This window comes from Onychostruthus taczanowskii, unplaced genomic scaffold, assembly GCF_017590055.1.
Source record: "Onychostruthus taczanowskii isolate IOZ18803 unplaced genomic scaffold, ASM1759005v1 scaffold93, whole genome shotgun sequence".
In the NCBI taxonomy this organism is placed as follows: domain Eukaryota; kingdom Metazoa; phylum Chordata; class Aves; order Passeriformes; family Passeridae; genus Onychostruthus; species Onychostruthus taczanowskii.
In genome coordinates this window covers 2,220,310-2,244,764 of record NW_024507324.1, presented here as the reverse complement: position 1 = coordinate 2,244,764, position 24,455 = coordinate 2,220,310, and the positions used below count along the sequence as shown (strand labels likewise).

At 39.4% G+C, this 24,455-nt stretch overlaps 1 protein-coding gene across 1 annotated transcript in view; it reads right to left on the bottom strand.

Annotated features, from left to right (window-relative positions):
• Positions 1 to 8,644: 8,644 nt before the first annotated feature.
• TGFB2 (transforming growth factor beta 2) overlaps positions 8,645 to 24,455 on the bottom strand; it is a 60,123-nt gene continuing 44,312 nt past the window's right edge. The window contains exons 3-7 of the mRNA XM_041426693.1: positions 16,852 to 16,984; positions 16,623 to 16,733; positions 14,708 to 14,882; positions 13,985 to 14,138; positions 8,645 to 12,170 (exon numbers count right to left, since the gene is read on the bottom strand). Coding sequence (XP_041282627.1) covers positions 12,012 to 12,170; positions 13,985 to 14,138; positions 14,708 to 14,882; positions 16,623 to 16,733; positions 16,852 to 16,984 — 732 coding nt within the window. The 3' untranslated portion in view covers positions 8,645 to 12,011. The remainder of the gene's footprint in view (positions 12,171 to 13,984; positions 14,139 to 14,707; positions 14,883 to 16,622; positions 16,734 to 16,851; positions 16,985 to 24,455) is intronic.

The window sequence follows — 24,455 nt, the reverse complement described above, 5'->3', positions numbered from 1 at the left end:
CCTTTCAATATTTCAACTTTTTTTTTTCCATTTTTTTGTTTCAAGGCATGAAAGATAAACCCTTTTCAAATGTTCATGGTCTTTCATGGTATAAGGCAAAATAAATTAGGAACAAACCAGCAGAACAGCAGAGATTGTAAATTTCAAACTAATTAAACACATCTGCATTTTTTATTTTAATCAAAATTTGTTCAGATGGATAAGTGGCTGATGTTGATTTTGTGGTTTTTGTGATTTGCTTCTTTTTTTAATATTCTCCTTTACTGACCCTTATGCTTCAGGACTTGACCCTGAATCACCGACATTAAGGAGGAACATATCTCTGACTTTAGAAAAAACATGTTCCTTTGCCAACATCTTTGAGAGAAGATTTTAGACATCCTTACTGACGGTGTCTGTTTTTAGGTGTCTTACAGTGCCTTGGTTTTTAAAGAATGCTGAACTCCAGTCTCCTGAACTACACAACCATTATGTGTCTTGAAGACAGACTTTCCAAATATCAGCTTTGGTAAATCTTGATCCTTATATGACCTTGAGTTTTGCAAAACTGTTCCATCAGAATGCTAAGAATCTCTGATTATGAGTATAATAAGGAGTGGTAAAATAATGCTACTTTGGCTATTTAAAGCTCATGTAGACCAAATTCTACTTTTTTCCATTATCAGTTGACTTTGACTGAGAAAGAACAGGATGTTTCCCGTATGCAACTACACAAATGTCCTGGACAGACAAAATGTTACAACTTCAATTAAACTTAGGTACTCAAGCAGACAGGCTAAATCCAACTGCTTTAAAAAGGTTTTCATTACTTTGCAGTCTCTGGGCCTATCTGTAATACCTTATGCTTCCATTTTGTGAGGTTTCTTGCAAAACATATTAGCCTCCGTAAGAAATCTTCAATACCCATGGAGAATTACATTTCAAAATGATGCTCTGCGCTAGTAAGCAATATTTATTCCTGGGCTTCCACATATGGCAATATTTATCTTCAAAGTTTTCCTCTTCGGCTTGTAGGCTCGTTTGCAAACCAGATGGTCTTGTGTGGCCTAATTGTAAGATGATTTGTTGTGTGATTCAGTAGCATTGTTTATTTGTACAGTGGTTTGATGGAATCTGTAAACTGCATAATATTGTTTTACTGTGTTTTCTTTTATGACAGAGCCACATCTTGCTCTGGCATTTATGGCGGCAATTATAATTAAATGTAGTTCTCAAGACACTTTGATCTCTGTTTGCTTGCTGCATTAAACTAGTAACAGAAAAGCACAATATTTCTTATTTAAGCAGTTAAATAATGCTGGATTTGAAGGCTGAGTGAATGTACTATATTTTATCTTAAACCCCCCAAAAAATACACCAATCAAACAAATGAAATGTTAATTGAATGCTGGAAATCTAGTGGCTATTCAGCAGTGTAAACTTAATGATTTATTTGGAGCTAATCACAGAATCACAAAATGGTTTGGTTTGGCAGGAACCTTCAAGATTTTGGAGCTCCAACCTCCCCACCATGGGCAGGGACACCACTCACTAGATCAGGTTGCCCTGGGCCCATCCACCCTGGCCTTGAACACCTATAGGGACATCCCCATTTTAACCAGCCCTTTTCACTATGGGTTCTGCAGAGAAGTCTCCTTTGCTTTTTTGGGACAAGAAGAATTTGTCTGTACTTGATTATCACATATGGTTAGTTGTGTTCACGTAAATATTCCTTAGCTAGGAATATATTTAGGTTTCCAAGCCTATAAACAGATCTAAAGATCTTTCTGGCCTTCCTGTTCTGTTTCCATCATGAAAGGTACCTTCTGTTCAGTTTCTGGAAGCAGACTTGAAGAGGGATGACTGTGACTGGGAACCCAAAAAACACTTTGGAGTACGGACTCCAAGATTAGGAATTTGGGATGTTTCTTTCACTCTTAGGAACTCAGATTCAAGCCAACACATTTTACTCAAAGTCATGTGTGTCTCCTAGCTATCAATGGTCAATGTGGCAAACTGCTGGACAAATTTCAATGCCATACACTTTTTCAAGAGATGTCAACATAAGATACAAGCAAATCAACACCACTAACTCACAGAGAAAGTCAGGAGACAGGCTGCAGAATGAAGAGATAAAAGAAACAGTTCCCTTAAAGCAAATTGAAAAATTTTGGTATGGATTAAGAATTATTTTAGTACAAAGATGCTCAGCATGGAATCTCTAGCCAGTAATTTACAACAGATTTGGAATAAATCAAAAGAAGCACAGTGTTCTAAACAAATCCCCTAATTATTCCAGCAGGAAGTATGGGTGTAATGATGATTCATATGAGAAGTGTTTGATTGACCTTTATTTTTCATGTGGACATTTGCTACTTTCATCCCTTTATACAAACACATTCTGTGGCAGATTACCCTTGAAAAGATTTCAAAGGAATAAATCAAGATTCAGACACATACCACCAAACAACCCAAGTGCATGAGGAAGCTTAAACTAGACTGTGATGAAGCTACTCCCACACAGTGCCTGGCCAGCCTAGGGATGTGTCATCATCTTTTGTAGTGCCTTCAGAGTCACTGCTCTTGCACTTTCCTAAGCAGGTCTTTGGTAAAAAAACTTCTCCTTCTGCCTGTTTGTCTCTGGAGATGCAGGGTACGATTCTTGTTCTTTGTGGTCACTTTTTTGCTGAATGAGATTCCTTCATGCTTACATTTTCTCTTAAGTCAGACAGTGGTTGAACACCAAGACATGTCTGAACTTAGTTTGTCTTCTGCATCTACCTTATTTTTAAAGCCATTACAGCTTTATTCTCTTGTCAAGTTGCCACTGCTCAGCAGTGAATAAAGGCCCAACTGCCAGAGAGAAGTGCAGCTAAATGCACTTTTAAGAGGCGTCTGCCATCCCTTTTCCATTAGCTGGTGGAGAGTATTGGCAATGAGGTGTTTGCCCTCTTAATACAGATAGGAAGGGGCAGGGCTCTTTCTGGAGAGGCTTCTCACTAGGACACTTACACAGGTGGACCAGTTCATGCTGCATTTTTTTTTTTTTTTTTTTTTTCTGGGAAGAATATTGTCGAGGCTGAAAAGAGTTTAGATGATTAGCTATTTCTTTTTCCTCTTTTTGTTTGGTTTTTTTTTTTTTTTTTTTTTTTTTTTTTTTACCACAACAAGAACCTGAAATCCTGATGTTCTCATTCTTAAATTCCAAAGAAAAAAGGTGACAGTTGTTTCACTTGTGAGACATTGCTGCTGTATGCCAGAGGCTTGGGTGAAAAGCCTTTCCTCTGAAAGGAGCATATTCTCCATTGAAAAGCTGCAAAGAACAAAGCTTCACTCCATGGTCTGCTTTGGTAATTCTGCAGACTCAAGTAGATGTTGCTGTGTTAATTCAACACAGCTCATGGTTTCATGTTCTTCTTTACAGCCAGGAACACTGAAAATAAGCTTTCATGTTTTGAAATGAAGGCTGATATACTCATCTGTGACCCCAACAAACTAGAGCGCAAATGACTGAATTCTGCTCTCAAGCTGAGCTGTGCATGATTGAAAAGTGTAAGGCAAATATACTTACCTGTTACTCTCTGAAGTCAAAGATATCTCAGCAAAGCCTGATAAAACTGTGTAGACAAATTTATCTCTGGGCTGGATTCCAATATCAAAAGGTCAGACTGAAAACTATTTGAGAGCACTATAAGCAACTGAAAAGGATAGTTTTCCCCAGGCTATAGTTATATATTACACCCATGCAGTAAATACAGCACAAGAATTGATTCCAGCATTAGAGAATGTTATTTTCAATGCCACTGGATGAAAGAAAAATGGCAAAAACACCTTGCAAAATATACCAATCTAAATGATAATAAGACAAATTTCCTTCTCCAGAATGTGGATTACTGCCATGACATCATCTTTCTAGATTTCAAATATAAGCTCAAATGTACAATAGAAATGTCTTCTTGCAGGCTACTGTGGCAATCAGTGTTCAAACACTTTTACAAACACATATGCTTTGTGTGAAGGCTCTAGTAAAATAGCAAACTGAGCCTGACTAGTCTTAGACAAATAACTTTTAAGCCTGGTTTGTTCCCTGTTGAAATAGTTGTGCTGTAGTAAAGCTGAAGTAAGAGAGCTGGGAATAAGACCAGTCAGTTCAACCCTGTTGCCTCCAAAAGTAATTTCCTGCATCCAGCAATGCAAGTTACAAACTCAAACTGCTATTGTGGAGTAACCCAGAAGAGAATCAGTCTCTGAAATTTCCTTTTTTCCTCCCTGGGGGCATACAGCAAGACTGCTAAGAATACACATAGTGAAGCTGTCCAGAAAGTGCAAAGTTACTTAGAAAATAGAAGGAGTGGCTTACGAATACAGGAAAAAAAATAAACATTGCAGCCCAATGTAAATTTTAAAGAGGTCATTAAATTTATATACACTACTTTAATCTATGTATCCACAGAAATTGATCAAACATGACTTGATTCTTTCCTTTTCCACTGTGTATATTGTTGCTTGCAAGACTGTAGATGAGGCACCACACAACTGCACACTCAACCACTCTCACCCTGGTGGAATGGGGAGGAAAATCCAAGTGACACTTGTACGTTGAGATAAGAACATTTTAATGGTTAAAATAAATAAAATAGAATAATAATGGCAAATAATGGTACTGGCAATAAAGCAAAAAACATGTCATGCACAATACAATTGCTCACCACCTGCTGACCGATGTCAGGCCTCCTTCCTGAACCCAGAGTGGCTGCCCTTCCAGGTAACTCCCTCAGTTTATACACTGGGAATTATATTCTGTGTTGTGGAATATCCCTTTGGTCAGTTCAGGTCACCTGTCCAAGCTGTGATCCCTCCTAGTTTCTTTTGCTCACCTCCTCACTGGCAGAGCATGAAACAAGGGGGGAAAATAGTCCTTGCCCTAGGATAAACATGACTTAGCAAAAAGCCCAGAGCATCAGTGAGTTATCAACACTATTCTCATTCTGAACCCAAAACACAGCACTTTAACAGCTATTGAGAAGACATTTGCTTGAGCTAAAAACCAGCACAATGGGGTTTTCCTCTCTGCAGTCCATGACACATATTTTTGCACATACATCTGAGGATAAATTTCCCCTGGCATTGGTGAGAGTCATGGATTCCTCCTACATTGCTCACAGTGCTTACAGTGGGAGAGGAGGTCTGATCAGTGAGAGAGTTGTTTGAATGAGACGATGAGTATCTTGTGGGGATCAAAACAGAGTATTTTTGCATTTACATGGATAGCCCACTGCTGAGAGTGCATTTGACGTCCTGCTTTGTGCACAACTTGCAGATCATCTGGTATGTTATAGCACTCCTTTAAGGGATCAGAAACTAGAGAAACCTGGGGGTTTAATGCTCGAGATCTCCTCCTCAGTCCTTGGGATAGTTGCTGAGATTTTGACTATTTGATAGACACCATCTGTTACTGCAAAGCAGTGGAGGAACTTTTAACACTAAAATTAAAGACAGAGGCCAGGAGAACAGCAAGGGGTGCTTAGCTACAGGAAAAGGTAATTAAGGTTTTGTAAAAACTCATTTAAATTGTCTCCTGACTGCTAATGATCTTGAAATGTGTCAGTGACTTTCAGTAACTCCTAGGTAAATTCCTACCTCCTTCTTAAAGCATGAGAAATGGGAATGGCCTGTTGTGCTATGGAAGCAGTCCAAAGCAAAAAGAACAACAAAAACTAGTCCAGTTTTCCTGTGGTGTTATGTAGGGCTTATGCTGACAAAAACCTTCTGTTGTGTTCATCTTTCCTGCTCCTCTTTCTGTGACCCAAGCTTGTGTACATCAGTTGGCTGTATCTGACACTCAGGATATGCAGTGATTTACCTTCAGTGTTATATCACAGCTGGGTACAACAGTGAAAAATGTCAGTTCATTTGCTTATTTACAGTCTTCTGGATTGGTTTTGTGTTTTTTTTTTTTTTTTTGGTGGGGTTTTTTTTTTTTTTTTTTTTTTTTTGGTGTGGTTTTTTTTTTTTTTTTGTTGTTGGGTTTTTTGTTGGTTTTTTTTTTTTTTTCTTTTGTGTGTCTTATGGTAACTGAGGGTTTCATAGAAGAAGAAGAGGAAATATTTTCAAGTATCTCCAAATGCAGCTTTCCCTCCCAACTGTTCACAAATTGATCCAGACCACCTCTTTGAGAACAGGTTACACACTGCAGAGGAATGCCTAACTTGCCCATGAACTGCTGCATATTTCATCTTGTATTTACATTTTTCCAAAGGGAAAAAAAAAAAGGACATTTTTTCCCAGATAAAGATATTTTCTGCTTTTGATGGATGGAATCAGTCTGCATATCCTTGGAGACTACCAAGAAGTTTACACTAGGAACTGGAATGGAGCCATCAATTCATTTCATGTGGGTTCCATCAGATGGCAAAAACCCATCTTGTAGTCCCACAATGCTGGTCTTTAAACCACTGAAGAATGAGGTGCCCTGTAACACTCCCGGCTGTCTGGGAAATACCTTGATGCATAGGGACATTTTGACTGTTTCCAACTGTCATTCCTATGAGTAGCAATTATATTTACGTGCATTTGTTCTTGGGAGAAAAAATAGAAGACTGAGCTGTGTAGGACTTGCATCTGGCACACTCAGAGCAGCTCAAGTGCAAAAACTTCAGGCATACTGAGCTCAAAGCTTAATGCACCCCAGCAACAACTTTGGTGATTAAGGTTTGGTTAAAACCAGCTGCAGAGATTGGACCTAACGGGATTTCATAGAAGTGATTCAGGTTTGAACCCTTCTTCAGAGCCCCAGCCACTCGATTTTTGATCAAATATGAACTCACATGTTAACATTTTCATTGCATCCATCTCTAATTAGCTGGACCAAACAGTATGGGATAGCTCATGGTTGCCATTTTTATCTTCCTTGTTCCCTTTCTTGTAGCAAATATTTTTGGAATGAGTTTGTGAATTATTAAATCAGGACCTGCCTATAGTATGTGCAAACAGTGCTGAGACCCAAAAATCAACAATCACTGCCATCATCTTGGTTTGGCACTAAAACACCCCATTTATAGGAAATACTTGTTTCTTGGACCACCATATGGTTGAAGAAAGTTTTATACCCTAGGGGTTCTGTATTAGATTCCAGCAGGTTACTTCATTAAATGAGCATATCAAATTTGATTGGAAGTTCTCATCAGCTTTCTGTTCCATTTAATTTTATTTTTATACAGATGAAGAAATTACTGTTACACCCATACCCACTGACAAGCCAACTACATTACTTCACATCTACTTTATAACCACATATAATTACATAACCTCTTGGTTTATTTTCTTCCAGAACTCATGGCTCCTCATAGAATCTGTTCTGTCTGAACTAAGAGGCAGATTTTGGCCTAAAAAACAGTTTTCAAGCCATTTACATGGTTTGGATGTTTTTCCTATATTGAATATTCCACATTTATTAACCACAATTTGATTCAAGCACAGTAAGGGCTTCACTGATACAGTCTAGAGAGGCTGTGTTAACAAAATGAAGACAAGCCCAGCATCAAAATAGTGTGCATGAATCTCATTATCATGGCAGATCTTCCATCTTTTCAGCCCCATGCTATAAAATCTCTTTTAGCACACAGCGTTCCCTCCACTTTGTTCCTCTTTAGCTACAGGCACCATGACCACTTTCTCACCTACAATTTCCAATCAGCATTCCTCCTCAAACACTGACTTCACAAATACAGCAGACAGGGTTGCAAAGTATTCTCATCTTAAGGCAGTGTGAGGGCTTCTTTGGGTAAGAATGAGGCTGGCAGATTACATTCATGTCAAAGCACATAGCTGGGTAGCTAAAAATAGAACAAAAATTGGCATCTGGAAAATTTTGAAGGACTACAGTTTTATGCTTGTATAAACTCACTGAAATCAATTAAGGCTGGAGCATAACCATGGTGGACTCACTCCTAAGATTGTTTGTAATGCTCATCCCAAGTTACATTCTTAAACATATTGACAGACCTCAGAGTCCATTTGTTATAATTTATCACAATAACCTTAAACAATCTGGCATAAACATGCTCTTTCATTCAAGCCAAGAAATGCTATGCACTCCTTTGATGCCAGAGAAGGCACCAGGGAGAGCAGTCCCTGTCTCCTCAGCAGTCCCTGGTCTGGAAGAATTTTCACATATAATTTCATCAACTTTAAAAGCAGTGATTTAATCCTGAAGTCCTTCCTGCCATCAGTTTTATTTATTCAAGTGACTAGAGCCTGATAAAGAAAAGCTGCAATTCCAGGCTCCTTAATTCTTATTTGCTTAGATAATGCAATTGCATATTACAGAGTGCATGGAAATAGACAACAAACTAGGGAATCCTATTTTATGTCAAAAAAACATTTCCACGTGCCACATAGCTGCTCCTGGTAAACTGATATAACTGAGGCAGCTGTCTACAGACCAAGACATCCACTAGAGTGGCTGAGGGGAGAACAACCCCCACAGCAGATATGATCCCTCTCATCCTGGATGGATGTTCTTCACCTCAGCCTGCAGTGGACCACACCAAGGTCACACATGCCAAAATCCCAAACCAAATCAGGCTTTGCAGGTATTTAACATTCCAGAGCTGAGGAACTGCCTGTGCCAGAATAATACTGCCATACGAAAGCAACAACAGCATATAATTGAAATAATTTATTTACCACTAGAGCACCACAAAAACAGACATACAATGTGTTGAAATACAGAGTAATCAATCACCAAAGTACAACACAGCTGTCCTTTAAGTTCCTTCTTTTTTTGCCTTTAAACCATGCCAACCATACAGTTGTACTGATGCTAAACACATGAGAAGGGCTGTCCTACCCCACCCAGCTAAGTGCTATGATTCTCCCTCAGCCCCAGTCAGCCTCTTGGGTCTGATCTTTCCAGATGCTGAACATTTCCCATCAGTTCTCAGGGACTTTGCTCAGGCAGTGGCAACCACCTTGCCAAAATAATGCCCCGTAGCACAAAGCCCTTGAGCTGTTGCAGACCCATCTGAAGATCATTTGAGGGGTATTTACATCAGACCTGAGAGGTGCTAAGGACTCACATTACCCCACTCTGCAGAGGGGAATTTCACCCACTGTAGGATCAGGCCTAACACCCTTGGCAATTAAAGGGAAATACATGCCTAACGAACAAGAAAAAGTAAACTGTAGGAGCTTTAAAACAGAGAATTTCAAATATTATCAGTGCATTTTGAGGAACACTAGAATTTTTTTTAAAAATCGGTTTTGGGGCAATGTCTTAAAGAAATAGTGTTCTATGCTTAGAGAAAAACTCCAAATCCAAGTTCAAATTTTCAGCTCCATCCAGCACACAGTGAGTATAGTTGGACAGCTATGCTATCTCCCATCCCACTTTTTCAAAACTGGTTTGAAAGCTGCATTCCCGTATCACAGAACTGCAAAAACATTTTTAAGTTTTGTAAAATGTGCTCATCCTTGTCTTCTCTCCTGTCCAACAAAAATTCAGTTCTCATACTGAACCTGATAAAACTAATTTTGCTGTCGTTATACAGCAAAATCCAGAGTATGCATTACCCTGAGGAGTTTCACTGAGTTCAGTGCATCTTCTCACTGGAGTTAGTCTGGCTCAAGCAAGTGTTAGCAGGACTGATTCTTCACCTGTTCACCTCAGCTCATTAAATAAATCAGAAGTCTAACATACCTTCTCCTCCTGAGCCAGTGAGTGGGATCAGACCATCTCTGGGGCTATGTTCCCATCTAGGCAATAAGCACAGGCTCCACAGAATTCCTGAAGAGCTGCCTGTGCAAGCCACTATGGCAGGTCAGTTTTGCACCAGTATTCTACTGAAGCCAAAGAAACTGCACTTCTTAAAACTGGAACTGACAACACCAAGCTCAGGAGTGTCCTCCCAACACTGCTCAGGACGATGGCAGAAAATGTCCCTCTCATCCAAGTAGAATGCTTGCACTGCAGTTTTCCAGCTTTGCTCTGCAGAAGCATCCATCACATGAAATGAAATGTTTGTGCCTTCTTCAGTATCCTTTTGATTCTTATTTGAGTTGGGTTGTTTTTTTTTTTTTTTTTTTTTTTTTAATGAAGTATGCAATGTGTTTTTTTCTTTTTACTCCCTCTACAATATGAAAACAACAAAACCCTAGAAATCCCCATGTTCCTTTCTCGCTTTTTCAAAAGAAGCTTTAGCGTCAACTCAATTGAGAAAAAAATTCGTAAATTTGCAAAAATCAAGGGTCTGATCCTGCCAATGCTTAAACATACCCCAACAGCCTAAAGGGCCCTGCTGCACCACTGCAGAAGTCAAAGGCAAACCTGTTACCTGCAGCAGGAGCAGCCCCACAGAGGAGCTGCAGGACCGAGTTCCCACATGCCAGGACGAAACATCCGAGTGAGCGCTGCTCCCGCTCCCACCATGTGCAGGGCATCACCGCGGCAGCCGCTCCCTACAGCCTCCTGCACAGTGATGGATGTCATTCTCTGCAAGGGTTTGCCTCACCTCAGCCAGGCTGGGACACCTCTTCTCTCCACACTTTGCTCCCTGCCCATCTGTTTGAATATCTACAGCCAAAAGAAAATGGGAAAATGGGATGACCCAGAAATCTGAACCGCACTGCAATGCAAGCGTTATGAATGGCGACAGCTGGAGGAGGAGAGGAGGAGCAGGGGGAGAGATTGCTTTAATCCATCCTTTTTTATAAAACAGAAAAACAAATGGAGTCAGGTAGCTTATGTCATAATGATGAACAATATACAAAGCACATGTATAGCAATTATTATAAAACATGTATTTGTAGTGCAAGTCAAAATACAGGGACTCTACTCATACTGGCCAGCTAGAGGGAAACACATGATTCTGAATGATCAAAAAGAGCCCCAAATTCAAATTCAAAGTCATGAGAGCTGACAGTATCACAGAGTACAAAAATATGGTGAAAATTTACACATTAGATATAAAGTATGTAATTTTTTAATAGTTTACAAATAGAGACCTACAGATATGTTTCCAATTCAGCTGGCTTTTACTAACCCACCTATTGTAATACTCTAGGTATTGTTACATATACCAAAAGAACAAAAAAACTTCCCATAGCATAGCTATACAGCAACATATTAAGGTCTGAAGATTAGACTAGTACACGTTAAATATTCTACTGGTTTACTAAACTGACATTTTAAATCATTTACAGTAAAAAAAAATCTTATAGACTTGTCTTTGAGACTGAAACAGAGTGTCCTTTATTAGTAAATCATTCAGTATTTAAAACAAGGGTTTGAGACCTTACAAGAAGTCTCTCTAGGCAGCTGGCATGAAAAACAAGTTATTTTAAAGGCAGAGTTTGTCAGCATTGCAATAACTGATTTCTATTTTAATCAAACTAAACTAACCATTACTTTTCTGATTCTTTTGAGCTTGTGTTCCTTTAGGCTTTATTTGTATTTCTGGCAGCTTATTTGGTCTCCACCTTGTCCACATTGGCTGGTTTTCATTTTCCCAATGGTGATACAGAAATGTTCATTTGATAGTTTTTATACACAAATAAATAATGCACTGTTAACTCTATAGCTAAGAGGAATGGCTAGGATGCCTATTGCATAACGATACAGAGAGATCAAGTAAGGCACGGGACAGATACAGCAACTCCACTTCATGGGATTTTCCTGTTTTTTTCCTTTCACATAGTAACACTAACAAATTTCTTCCAGTGTTTATTTTTTAAAAGGTTTCTTTTTTTCTTTAACTTTGCTTCTTGTCTATCTCACACTATGTGTAGGTGAAATGTAGGAAAAAGCCTTCAATGTTTTGCTTCAGATGCCAGTTTAAAAAAAAAACAACAAAACAAACTTTCAAACAGTTCAGACTAGTACCGCTATTTTTTTCTTCTTTTTTTTTTCTTTTAACACTGATGAACCTGGGTTTTTATTTTTCTTTCTTTCCTTCTCACTCTCTTCTTCTTTTTTTTTTCTTGGTTATCTTTATTTTTTATAAACACATGTCATGCTGTTTCAGGGATATCCTTTAGCTGCACTTGCAAGACTTTACAATCATGTTGGAAAGCTGCTCGATTTTGGGTGTTTTTCCAATGTAGTAGAGGATGGTGAGAGGTTCCAAATCCTGGGATACACAGCACGGAGAGGCTGAAGCTTCTGGATTTATGGTGTTATATAAGCTGAGTACCTAGAAGGAGAAACCAAAAAAGAGAGATTAAGGCAGCTACCTCTAATGAGCAAACTGTTTTCTGCATCACTTCCTCCCACAGCACCCGAGAGAATGCCCAATGAAAATGGTATGAAGATTCCTGGATTTTAGGGGGTTTTTATGCTTTTCCACTTCAATCTAGTGACCACAATATGCCTGAATTTCCTAAAGTTTTGTCCATAGAGTTTTAAGCCTCAAAGCAGGTACATACCTGGAGTATGTCTCTAAAATGCTGCCCTTTGTATCAACAGGCACACCATATTTATGAGTACAGAGGAAATGGAAAGGTTTTTATCTGTTTCTTCAGGTTGCCATTTGCTGTTTACAGATTTTGGATTTACAAGTGACCAAAGAGAAGAGAGACCTCTTCAGGGCATAGGCACTCCTCTTCTTTTACTCTCTGGCTATGCTAATTAAGTCCATTAATGCCACCCTGTAAGCACCAGGACTCAAGGTGCAGTTATTCCTGCTGAGAGCTAGATTCACGGAGTTACCACCTCTGTCACCCTATGCATGGTTAGCCACTGATGATGCACGGTGCTCCTGAGGATGCCATTAATGCCTTAGCCAAACACCAAGTAACCTTTTCCTAGAACTTCCACACAACATTTGCAGCTTCGAGACACAGATCATCTGCTCAGGACAGCAACACTAACTACTTTATTAGGCAACTTCTGGCTCCTCAGGCAATTATCCAAACCATGTATTTGTGACCATGAGAGTTACTCTTTCTCTTTCCTTTAAAAACACATGCAGCTCCAAAATGCACACACCATTACTCCATACCAGCATAGAAACATACCTTATTTATACCTCTGCCTGCTGATATTGCTAACAGTACAATGTCACAGACAGTGATGGCTACAAAGGGGTCTGTAAGCTCAGGAAGAACATGGTATCATGGTTTTACCAACCTAAAGGAACTCAAGCTCTCCCTTGGGCACAGCGAGTTCTCCCTGCTGGCTGACACTGATCTGTCATTTTAAGGGAGGCTTGAAAAAGGGGAGACATCATTCTTAGCATGGACCCGAGGGTGAAATTCTTACTTTATGACAACTGTGATGCAAATGTCTGTCTCTTGGATTTACTGTCTAGACATCCTTAGTGACAGCTGAGAGGAAATTAGCACTTCACAGCAGAATACTACTCATCCTAAGGCAGTTGGCTAAATACCACATCCAATCCCTAAAATAAAAAGTCCCATCTCAGACAACTATGATTTGGTTCTTCAACATCCCATACACAAAGTCCCTCCTACCCATATAAATTTTCAAAGTCTTTTGAAAGTAAAAGGAAGACAGCTATCAGTATGGTAGGTCATAAAAGTAGGTGATGACCAGGTGGTACAAATCAGCCCTTTTGTTACTCTGAAAGTGCCTCCCTCAGTGTCTTTGCTGACCAAACCTACTGTGCCATCTTCCACTCACATCTATATTGAAAGGCCTTTTCCAAGCCATCTCCAAAGGCTACATACTCACAAGAAGTATTCAATCCAATCATGTGTTCATATCAAAGATATCAAAAGAAAGTAAATAAAACAATAAAATAGAATAATAAAAATAATAAAAATAAAATAATAAAAAATTAAATAAAATAATAAAAATTAATCAAAAGAAAGTAAATCGCTTCAACACCAGCTTAAGGCCATGTGTGAGTTCTTCTATACGGCCACATTTGATCATCCTTAGTTACTGAGACGAACTCTGGACACTGGTGCTGATGTCAGCCCCAGAAACATAGCTCAACCTGCAGTTATAAAACAGAAGCTGAAAATTAGAAAATCCATTACTTACTCTGCTGTGCTGAGTATCTGAGCTCCATAAATATGGGCAGGCCCCTGCACAGAAATTAGCATGGTATCCTTTAGGTTCATGAATCCATTTCCAGCCAAGATCCCTCTTGAAGTCAATATAAAGTGGACGCAGACAGCAATTATCCTGCACATTCCTGCAAAATAAAATACAAACACATCGGTCATAAAAAAGATCACACTGGGAATAAAAATAATGCAGTTGCTTGCTCACTGAATGATCCTTTAAGGCAGGCAGGTCTGAGTCATAAAAATTCTCAACTAAATCAGATCAATAGTAGCTTATACTGTAACTGAAATTACAGTTATTGCAAGATGCTTGGACATGGCAGGACTTACTCATACAGACAAAGCTAATGGCTCCCCTGGAGGACTACTCAAGTGTTTTTCTCCAGGTCCTACAGAGGAGACTGAGTAGGCGAACAAAGCGAAGGTGATAATTTTGCTCTAACTATGGGGCTAATGCATCTGGGAATCATCCCCGTTGGAACTGAGCTTCTACTGTCTAAGGTCACAGTAATCTGCCCCTGTCTCTGTGGGACTGGAGACCGCTGGGTAAAGACCTGCTGCACACAGACCTCGGGTCTGAGAATGAGGGTCTGCATTCTCTATAAATGCCAACTGTAAAGAAACATGATAAACAATTGCATGACACCTCCAGTCTCCCACCACAGTGTAAGAACATTGGATGTGCAGGCATAGTTACCTAAAACAATAGGCAGCATCTAGAGCACGCTTCTTCCGCCGACTGGGCTGTTGCGACTCAAGTCTGTAGGAGGGTAACAACATTAGCAGAAGATGTGGGGTCTTCCCACTGTATTTTTTCCTATTGGACTTTAAAGCTTTCACATCACCACTGGAATATGTGTAGTCATCAATACCTTCAAAAAATACATTTTGGTGATAAACATTGTGTTGCTTTTTCTTCACAAATTAAATAAACCATCTCTTAAAAAAAATCTCTCAGAAACTGGGCCATGATGGTGTCAGCCAGGCATGTTTACTGGGGAAGTGGAGCCAAATTTCAGCCCAAGATGCCTAAGATACCCACAGTTCTCATGTTAGCTATTGTATAAACCCTCCCACATTCACACCTGTTTAATGGCATTTCAGTACATTTACCAAAAATGTTTAAAAGAGTAACAGAGAAGGCAACCTCAGTCACTGCAATTTGCACGTCTTGGCTTCAAATGCCCCAAGCAGTGACTCTCTTGTTGCTTCAGTCAGAGCAGCAATCCAAACTTTTAACACGTATGTACCTTTTAAAACCTTTTAACACACTTAAAGATGCTCTGGATACTTCACCTTCATTTCCCACTCTTACTTCTATCCCATTAATTTCCTCCATCACATTCACTCCTTTATGATACTGTAAATTCCCCGTCTTTCATTGCCAGTTTATGTAAATCTGCTGATTTTCCCCAGAAAGTCAGTTATTCTGGTCTCTTCCTTTTCATGGGCATGGAAAAGACATTTGATTAAAGTATTTCTTCTTGAAATGGCCATCTAAGGCCTCGTATTCTGTATTCTCTTTTAACACTAACTGCCTTACTAGCTTCTTATCATGGCAATAGCACAGACAAGAGAGTCAAGGTATTGGCCTTTCATAGGAGTCACATTATGCCTTTTGTTAACATCCTTTAGAAAATTAACCTCCCCAACCAGACACTACCATCTAAATGGAAAAAGATACACTATTCTTTTCTTAACATATGCAATTCTAGTGACCAAACACCATACTAACCATTTTTTAAATGCACACAATGGCTTTAATTATATGTCCAGTACATGTATTTACTTACAGGAAAAAATTCCAATGCAGTGAAACAATGGTCAGAAAAACTTAATACTTCACAAGGAATACAGCCAAATACTTGGATCACAAGTGAACCAAATCATGATACAGTTCAATAAATGAGAACTTCAGGAACAGAATTTAAGTTAAAATTGGTTCTAATACAGCTATAGATTCATGTGTGCTGGCGGATGGTAATTGTAGTACAGTCAATTAAATATAATTTCTCTTTTGTGAAACTGAAAGTTTAATGGCTTAAAAACACAAGAGAGCTTATACAACCTTTGTATATTTACTCCATACCATCTTGCCTTCTGTCCATAAAGAGCACATATATTCATAACCCTCACTACACAGTTTTTTTACTTTTTTAATGCCCACTCATTCCAATCTTTTTGACTATGTCTGACTCATCAGAGTACTAGGATGGAGAGCAGAAGGTTTATTTTGAAAATATTGAGCTATTTTCTCATTACTATCCGACAGCAGATGGCAAACTCTACAAGTGTCTTCACTAAATCCAAAAATGTATGCATATCCTTGTGAGCATGCTGTAAACTGTAACACAGACTTTTAAGGACATCGAAGCTGCATGCATGGAATGAGAGTTTTTTCATGCCTTGTGATTTTAGAATTGTTCAGGTGATATAGTTCTACCCTTGTGACTTTAGTAACATTTCCTACCAGCTGAGAATCACGATTCTCAAATGACCATGTTTTCAATCAGCTGAATGCCATTTAGAAGACAGAAAGAACTTTTTAGTTCCCTCCTCAATTAGTACATACCAGAACATTTTAAAAAATTGGAGTTTTTTTCTTTAATTACCTGCAAATCTTGCTTCAAGCTCCTCGCTTTTATTTGGGATGATGTAATTATTGGAAGGCACAAAGGTACAGCATGGACAATGTAAGCTTATCTTAAATCCAAGATTCCTGTCTGCAAAACATAAAAGTGAATGGAGTTGGTTTTTACACATGGAATGACTCTGAAATACTCCTGAGTTAATGAAGGAACAGCTGGGACAGGAGTGAAGGTAAAGAGCACTTTTTGTCACCTCTGTGATGGAGCCATTCATGTACAGCCTCAGTGACATCAAAAGACAACCATTCTCCTTCAGCTCTTGTTTTAACTACTTTGCTGTCGATATAGCGCTGTCCTGGGGATGATAATTCTTTAGATTTTAAAACCTGAAAGAAACAACAAATAAGATTTCCTACAGGTTAACATTTACCTGGCTGCTTTTAAAATGGACCACTAACATTAGAAAATAGTGCAAGAAACTATTACAGTCAAAACCTCTATGAAGCAGTTGAACATTTGTGCACATTTCAGAAAGAATCTTCTTAGGGTATCTAAGGAGAAGAACACTATAAAAACACCCTAATGAAATCAGCTTAGGCTCCCAAGCAAAACACACCATCACATATTACTTAATGAGAGAAAGCACACAGAAAGAACTGGCCTGAAAACCCATCCTCTAATACAAGCGCTGAAGAGATCACAGTAATCATCAAAAGAAGCTATTTCACCTTCTTCAGTAATACTTACACTGACTAGAGCATAAGATGCCAAAGTCCAGGCTGTACAATGTAGTCTGTACACTAAAGATATTACATTGCTCCCCTACAACTAACCTATGGTATTGCCTTATTCATGCTTTTAGCCTTCCCTCTGATTTCGGGTACTAATCATACATTAAACAGATAGCCATGCACAGATTTGTGCCAACAGGTGAGGCTGCTTCCATCCAAACTTTGATACAGGCTGTAGTTGTATTTTTGTCAAATATTCAGCAAAGCTTCTACTGACCAAGCTATAAAAAATACCTGAACAAAAGAAACCCAGGCCCTGCATGAACAGAATTTCAAGTGTCCACAGTCCTCCTCATCCCAGGCAAACAATTCAGTCAGTGCCTTCCCATACACAAGCATAGCCTACTATTATTTACCTAACACTAGGACAAAAACAATTGGACTTCTGGCTGTTAACAGCTGGTTTCTGGTTTTCTGGTTATTACTCTGTTGATAGTTTTGTGATGCAGGGAGCTGGAATACCACACAACATTTAGTCTACTCCAATCACGATACCACACGATAACATCACTTTGTAACTTTTGGTAGGCCAGCTGTATGACTTCGTATTTTGTTTCGGGTTTTTCCTCTCTTTAAGCACTCAAGTCCATCTCCAAATGAGTAACTGACAGCACCTCATTGTTTCCTCTTATTTTCTCAGCCCAGAACAACCTGACATCTAGCAAGCACTGCTGTAATAAAATCATGGTGAAACTGCATAATACATGTAAAGAAAAATATTTCAAAAGAGGTGTGAAACTATGTCATTGTGATAAAATCAGGCTTTTAGTAATTAAACAGGCTTGAAAAGCTCAGATTCTGTCCAGCATGTAGAGTCAGCGTGTAGAGCCTCCCTGTTTATTGCAAGGCAGTGCTGGATCTCTTGTAGGCCAACAGTGTGGCTCCTACAATAACATTTGTCTTATGAAAAGAACAGCAACATGACAGGCTCTTCGTCTTCTTTCTGATCAACACATTTAGCAAAAAGCTATAAGAAGATGTTGGTTCCAGTCCAGAAGATTACTAAGGGCCCCTGGTAGGCGATGCTGAGTTCCCCAGTAGAAACTAAGGGCACTCCAACATTGAATATTGGGACTCCTTTTTATGAGGTAACCTTCAAACAAAGTGTCTGAACAACTGTTTACAGAGAGTCTGGCAGCAGCAAAGGGACTACCACTGCTCAGAAGTGCCAGAGGGATGACAGAATCAGTAATCAATGCTGGGAAAGTCCCAGAGAAGTACAAATATAACTTTGCCTTCCCTTTGGTCTTTATCAGGTCAAGTGTTTCTGAGGATGTAATGCAGCTGTCATTCTGCAAGGATGTGTTGGGGCTGGGGGGTAGGGGGGGTGTGAGGCAAATGGGACACATTACTCTTCCTTTCTGCACAGTCATATCTTTCCAAAGACTCCAGAAACTGCATACCTCAGTTTTGGCAGTGATGTAAGGACTAAAAGTAAGTAATGTGCCAAAAGCAATCTCCTGATGTTAACTATAATTGGTCTTAGACATATTCTGAAGACACAGCTATGCCTTGGTATCAAAAATAAATGTATTTATTGCAGTCTTTATCCCAACTGCTACCAAAAGACAGAGTCAAGGGATGTCAGTGTGTACCTGGAATAAAAGGCATTTGTAGAAGTACAAGAAATCATCACTGCATGTATCCAATGGTCCAAGCAAACTCCATCCACACTGTTGAGCTGAATGACAAGAAAATGTTTCTGAACTGTACGGCACTGTGGGACAGGATGGATACCATGGATTAAAGAGCTGGATATTATCCATCCTCTGGTACCTTCAATGTCTGAGAGTAAAGTTTCTCTACATGTTGTTTATGCAACATGTTCAGGGAGAAAATTATAAAGAACGAGGTAAAAAGTCACAAACTAAGTAAGAGATAATTTCCAAAACTGACACCATGGGTTAAACAGGCACTGGCAGTTCTTAAGCAAAAAGCTGTTAAGTGAGAAGTGTGTAACACTTAGTGAAATTAACTTCAATCTCCTTCTCTTGGGTTAAGTATCCTTATAGTGTTCGGGTAATGTATGATCTTAACAACCTGAGTACTTGTAAGCAAGAATGATCTTCTAGCCTCACCATTTCAATTTTCCCTTCATTTTCTCTTACATTGTTGCAAGTGTGGAAAGCTAATGGAAGATAAAATCCTAGACTGGATCCTCAGAGTCCATTTTCTCCCACAAATTAATCTGATAAAGTTTCTTTTCCTACACTGCTTTTTATTTCCATCCACACTGAAGCAACTGCACTCTATATGGGGGTAAACAAAGGGGCCTTTTTTGTAGGAATCTCTCAAGAAATTTTTACAGCTATAATATATTCTTCAATTGAGTCTTCCAGAAATCACTCCATTAAATAAGCATTTTGGATTCTCTCTGCCATTTCCCCACTTTGGTTTGCTTCTTTTTACTTTGCTTTACATTTCTGGTTTTAACCTTCCCCATCAGCAACATACCTTTTTCTTCCAATACACCCTCAAGCCTATATCCTCAATGAAAAACTTTTCATTCACCATTTCCAATCCTTTCTTCCTACTAGATCAACTAATTTAGTTTCAAAAAAGAACAAAAGCCGTTTCTGTGCCTTGCAGCTTTTGCGCTTGAAAGCTTGTCTACTTCTTCCAGCCACACTGATTGGTCTTAGAAGAGATATTACCTTCACCTATAAACACCACCTCACCTTCAAGCTTAGCCCATCACAACCACATCAAACACTGTTATCAGAACTGTTGCTGCACAGCTTGTACCTGCAGGAGCTAAACGAAAGCCTTTGTGCAAAAGTTCTCAGTGCACTAAAAGTATTAACAGAAGGCAAGGGGAAAAAGGAAAATCCACAGAAGAGAAAGACAACTGAGTAAAACTTCCCCTTGAATCCTTTCTTACTTCCTTTGGCACCTTACCCAAATGCTCCCTCTTAAAGAGGTAGAAAGAGTTTGGTCTGACTACAGGCCATGACGTGGAAGGCAAAGGTTTTCCGGTGGGGGAATCCTGTGCATCACCCACTGCATGCAGAGACACAGATCCCATCATTTGCATGAGCAGGAGACAGAGTTTCCACACAGGCAGTCCCACCTCCCTCGCTGAGGAGGAACACATCCCAACACCCACAAGTACAAGCAGCTGGTGATGCACGAACGGCTGTGAGCATGTACACCTGCACACGCCTCAGAGACAGCTCAAAGCCAACAAACCTGGGTTCTGGACATGGGGATGTCTGTCCAGGGGTATCTGCACACTTGACCTTGCTTCCACTACCTGTTATGGTAAACGATTACACAGGGAACATAACGCACATGATCACATGCTGTGGGGATGAGCTGAATCGGAAGAAGTGTTACCAAAAGGTGATCCACCAGACTTCTAGACCAGTATACAGAGTTCTAAGAACAATTTCAGGTTTTTTCTACCTAATTTTTGTATGTGATTTCTCCCTTTCACAGGAAAGCCACCAACGAAAACACTTAATCTTTTCTTGACCAGTGTCTTACACATTGCCTTCTACCTACCTTTTTCTATGCTCACTGCTAACCTACCTCTCATACACTTTTTTTCAATTCTGAGGCTTCTTGAAAACACCTGGTGAAAAAATAATCTTACAAATACCCATGAGGAGTCTCTAGATATGACATGCATGCAGCTACTGCCAGCAGATTAAGGTGAAACAAACACGTGAATAAATGAATAATGCAGGAAACAGCTCATGAAGAAGCCAAATGCAAACAAAGCATTCCTCTTTTTTATACAGCTCTTTATGTTTAGGAAACCCAGCCAGGGATCTTGGTGATGACGGCACTCACATGCCACCCTCATCAGGCCTGACAGATTTCTGGTATTTTACAAATCCTGTTGAAATATACTCTTCATTCTGCTCAGTCTTCTGGGGGAGAACTTCTGCTTGGCTGGCAGGGATTTGTCTGTGCTCCTCTTCATCCATTAGAGGAGGCTGACCCATGGTGTTATCTTGAAAGCATATCCCAAATCACCACAACCAAGGCATTCAACAGTGAAAAATTTTAGTTTTGTCACAAACTGGTTTCAGAAGCATGAGGAGTTTCCAGAAAATACTGATTTGTAAATTACTTCTGTCACTTGTTATGCTTATTTTTCAGACTAACTGGAAAGCATTAACAGATACATTTTTTAAAAATTTAAGTATCAAGTAGCTGAAATCTTGATTCAAATACTGGAGGAAGAAACTGTTTATTTATAGGCAAAAACATTTATACCCTCAGGAAACTATCACACGGTTCTGAGTATAAAAGTAAGGATAAAGATTATCTCAGTCTGTATTTTATAAACTGTAAAGTACACTGAGAACACTACATAATTCATTATAACAAACAAAGCAGAATGCTTGCAAAACACAACTTCCTTAAAGAATGGGGCTTATCAGAAGTTGACAAGAGCAGAGCAGCAGCACTTGGCGTCAGTGTAATTAAACTGGTTCAAAAACAAACTCAGAAGAACTACTAAGCCCACGACTGTTAAAACAAACATAATTACTTCGCTCAAAGTTTCCTTTGCCTACTCCCCCGCTCATATATTTAGGCAGCTAAAGCAGGGGATAACTGAATCAACACATTAGTGTATGTATTCTAGACAATAACCACTGACAGCAGACGCCAGAACAGCCTGTCTTCGTGACTCATTACACAGCTAAAAGGAAAAAATTTGACACAAAGGTACACTGGTTCTTTCAAATAACTAGAACCCCAGAACAGCAACTTGTTTAGTTCACTTTAGATTTGGTATTGTGGCCAATAACTACTTATACTCTTCTATTGTCACCACAATCAGATGCAGAAGAATGGAAAAATTACAATTAAATATAACTTACAGTGGAATAGTTTTGGCTAATAAATTCACCACCTCCTCAGCAAGCAAACAAACAATAAAGTGAATGTGGTTCAGCAGTGATGACATACATCAATGACATACATCTGCTGCAGCCAAGAAAACCAAGAGCATTTTATAGCTGGGTTTGAGAATTATGGTCACCAACTCTTTGGAAGTATTTTTGGTGACTTAGTTTCTTAAAACAAGTTCATGAATGCTCCAAACATAGTAATAGTAACTTTAAAATATCTATCCTATTTTATGCATTGCCTTAGAACTTGAAATGGACACTGCTATCAGCCAGTGTAGGTTCTGCAGTCACTGAACAGCAGTAAATATGGCATTATCTTACGAAAACCTGCTATTAATCTGTCTTTCCATTCATTCTGGACAGTCTGATCTCCTCCCTTCAGATGCTGTTGGCCTCCTGATAACTTCCTTCTTTCCTTCCTTCCCTTCCCTTCCCTTCCCTTCTCTGTCATTTCAGACTCCTGTGATGTTCTTGTATTACAACACCTTGGCAGGCTCACTACTCTTTCTCTTATTTATCAGTCATTATCCATGATTTCCATTGGAACTTTACGGCCCTTTTAAAAATAATGGAAATAACCTGACATGTGCTTGTAAGCCTAAAGTAAATAAGCCCAAACAATGAGATCCAGTGGTAAATGAGGTGCTTATGCTGGTTAACATGAAAGCAAAGATAAGTTCAGCTATGCACACCACAGCTGAAAACTGCCATTTAGGATGACCTTTCCTGATCTAGAAGAAACTGCAGGGGACTCCAGCATAACTCTTTACACTGGAATGACCAGATTCCCAAGGTCTGCATACGCAGCTGCTGGGAGTGTCCAAATTCTTAGATACAATTCACCCTACTGAAAGATTCACACACTGCCTGGTTCCAGATTTCAAAGGTCTCCTCGGACAGCTCTCAGGGACTTCAGCCAGCTCTTTCTGAAACTTGCAGTTAAAAAATGGCCATGCTAATTATCAATCCTTTCTCATTCCCTGGTTAAATCTGAGGCCTTTTGATCCTATTTTGGACATAAGGTAAAGAAAATCCTTGATTTTGCTGCAAAACTCTCCAATTTACTACTCATTATATGTGAAAACATATGGTGTAAAGTACAAAGCTTCCATACAGTACGTTTTGCCAGATAACTGGGAATCTACTGGCTATCAAAATCTTAGCTGCTTCTAAGTGCAAGAGACCAGCTTTTTTAAAAAATGTCAGTGTGAGTTTTTAAGCTCTTCTTGTAGCCACTCCTGCAAAGGAGCGATTCAGACTCGGCCTTCAGTGCTATGGAGTTAAAAGGGCTTTACAGTCCCCCTCCTTATCAATGAAGTCTTTCCATTACTTACAGTGGTCCCCGAATCAGGCTCAAACTGAGGGCAGAATCTTTAGAGACTACTATATGAGATGCAGAGTTCCTGCCAAAATACCAAGAAAGGTATGGAGTGCTTGCCAAAGTTTCTAAAAAAACCCATAGGTCTCTGATCCATCTGCTCAGAACTTGCCAGACACGTTCTTCATGCAGACTTGCAAATAAAAAGAACATATTGCACACATAACCCAACTGCTTTTATATCTGGATGGGCTACAGCTGCAGAAGGATTCTCTTACAGTGCTGGCTGTTGCTCACTTAAAGGTAAAAGAAGGTGAAGTATGAGGCAGACAAAGAGATGAGCACTTAAGCAGGTCAGAAAGGGAGGGGAAGTCAAGTGTGTCATGGAATCACTGTGACTGACTCTGTCACATCACTCTGTGGCGAGGGGATGAGCTCTGGGAAGAGAATGGATCCAGGGAAGGGATCTCCTCTCCATCTGTTCCCCAAGCAGGGCCTTCCTCCTGATACTGAAGATACATATGCAGTGTAAGTTGGGGACAGAGCCCTGAGGCTGTCCAGCCTAATTTATGTTTAAGCAGGCAGGAAGACTCTGTATTGTTTAAGCAATAAACGAGAATGGAGGGTCTGGGGTCCTTCTCCTGGAAGATTCTGAAATATTGAGGGCAATTTCCTGCCATTTGGGAGATTTTAAGATAGCTCCAAAGAAAGATTTTATATAAAATGAAGCAAAACAAAAAAATCCCCTAAACTTATCTAGCCTTTAGCTTTAACTTGCCAAAGGCACATTATGCTTTATTAAAGTATCAACAAAGAGGAGCCAAAGTCGACAGAAACAGAGTGGGTTCTCCTGTCTTCTAGCCAAATCTCCCAGATCCTGCAG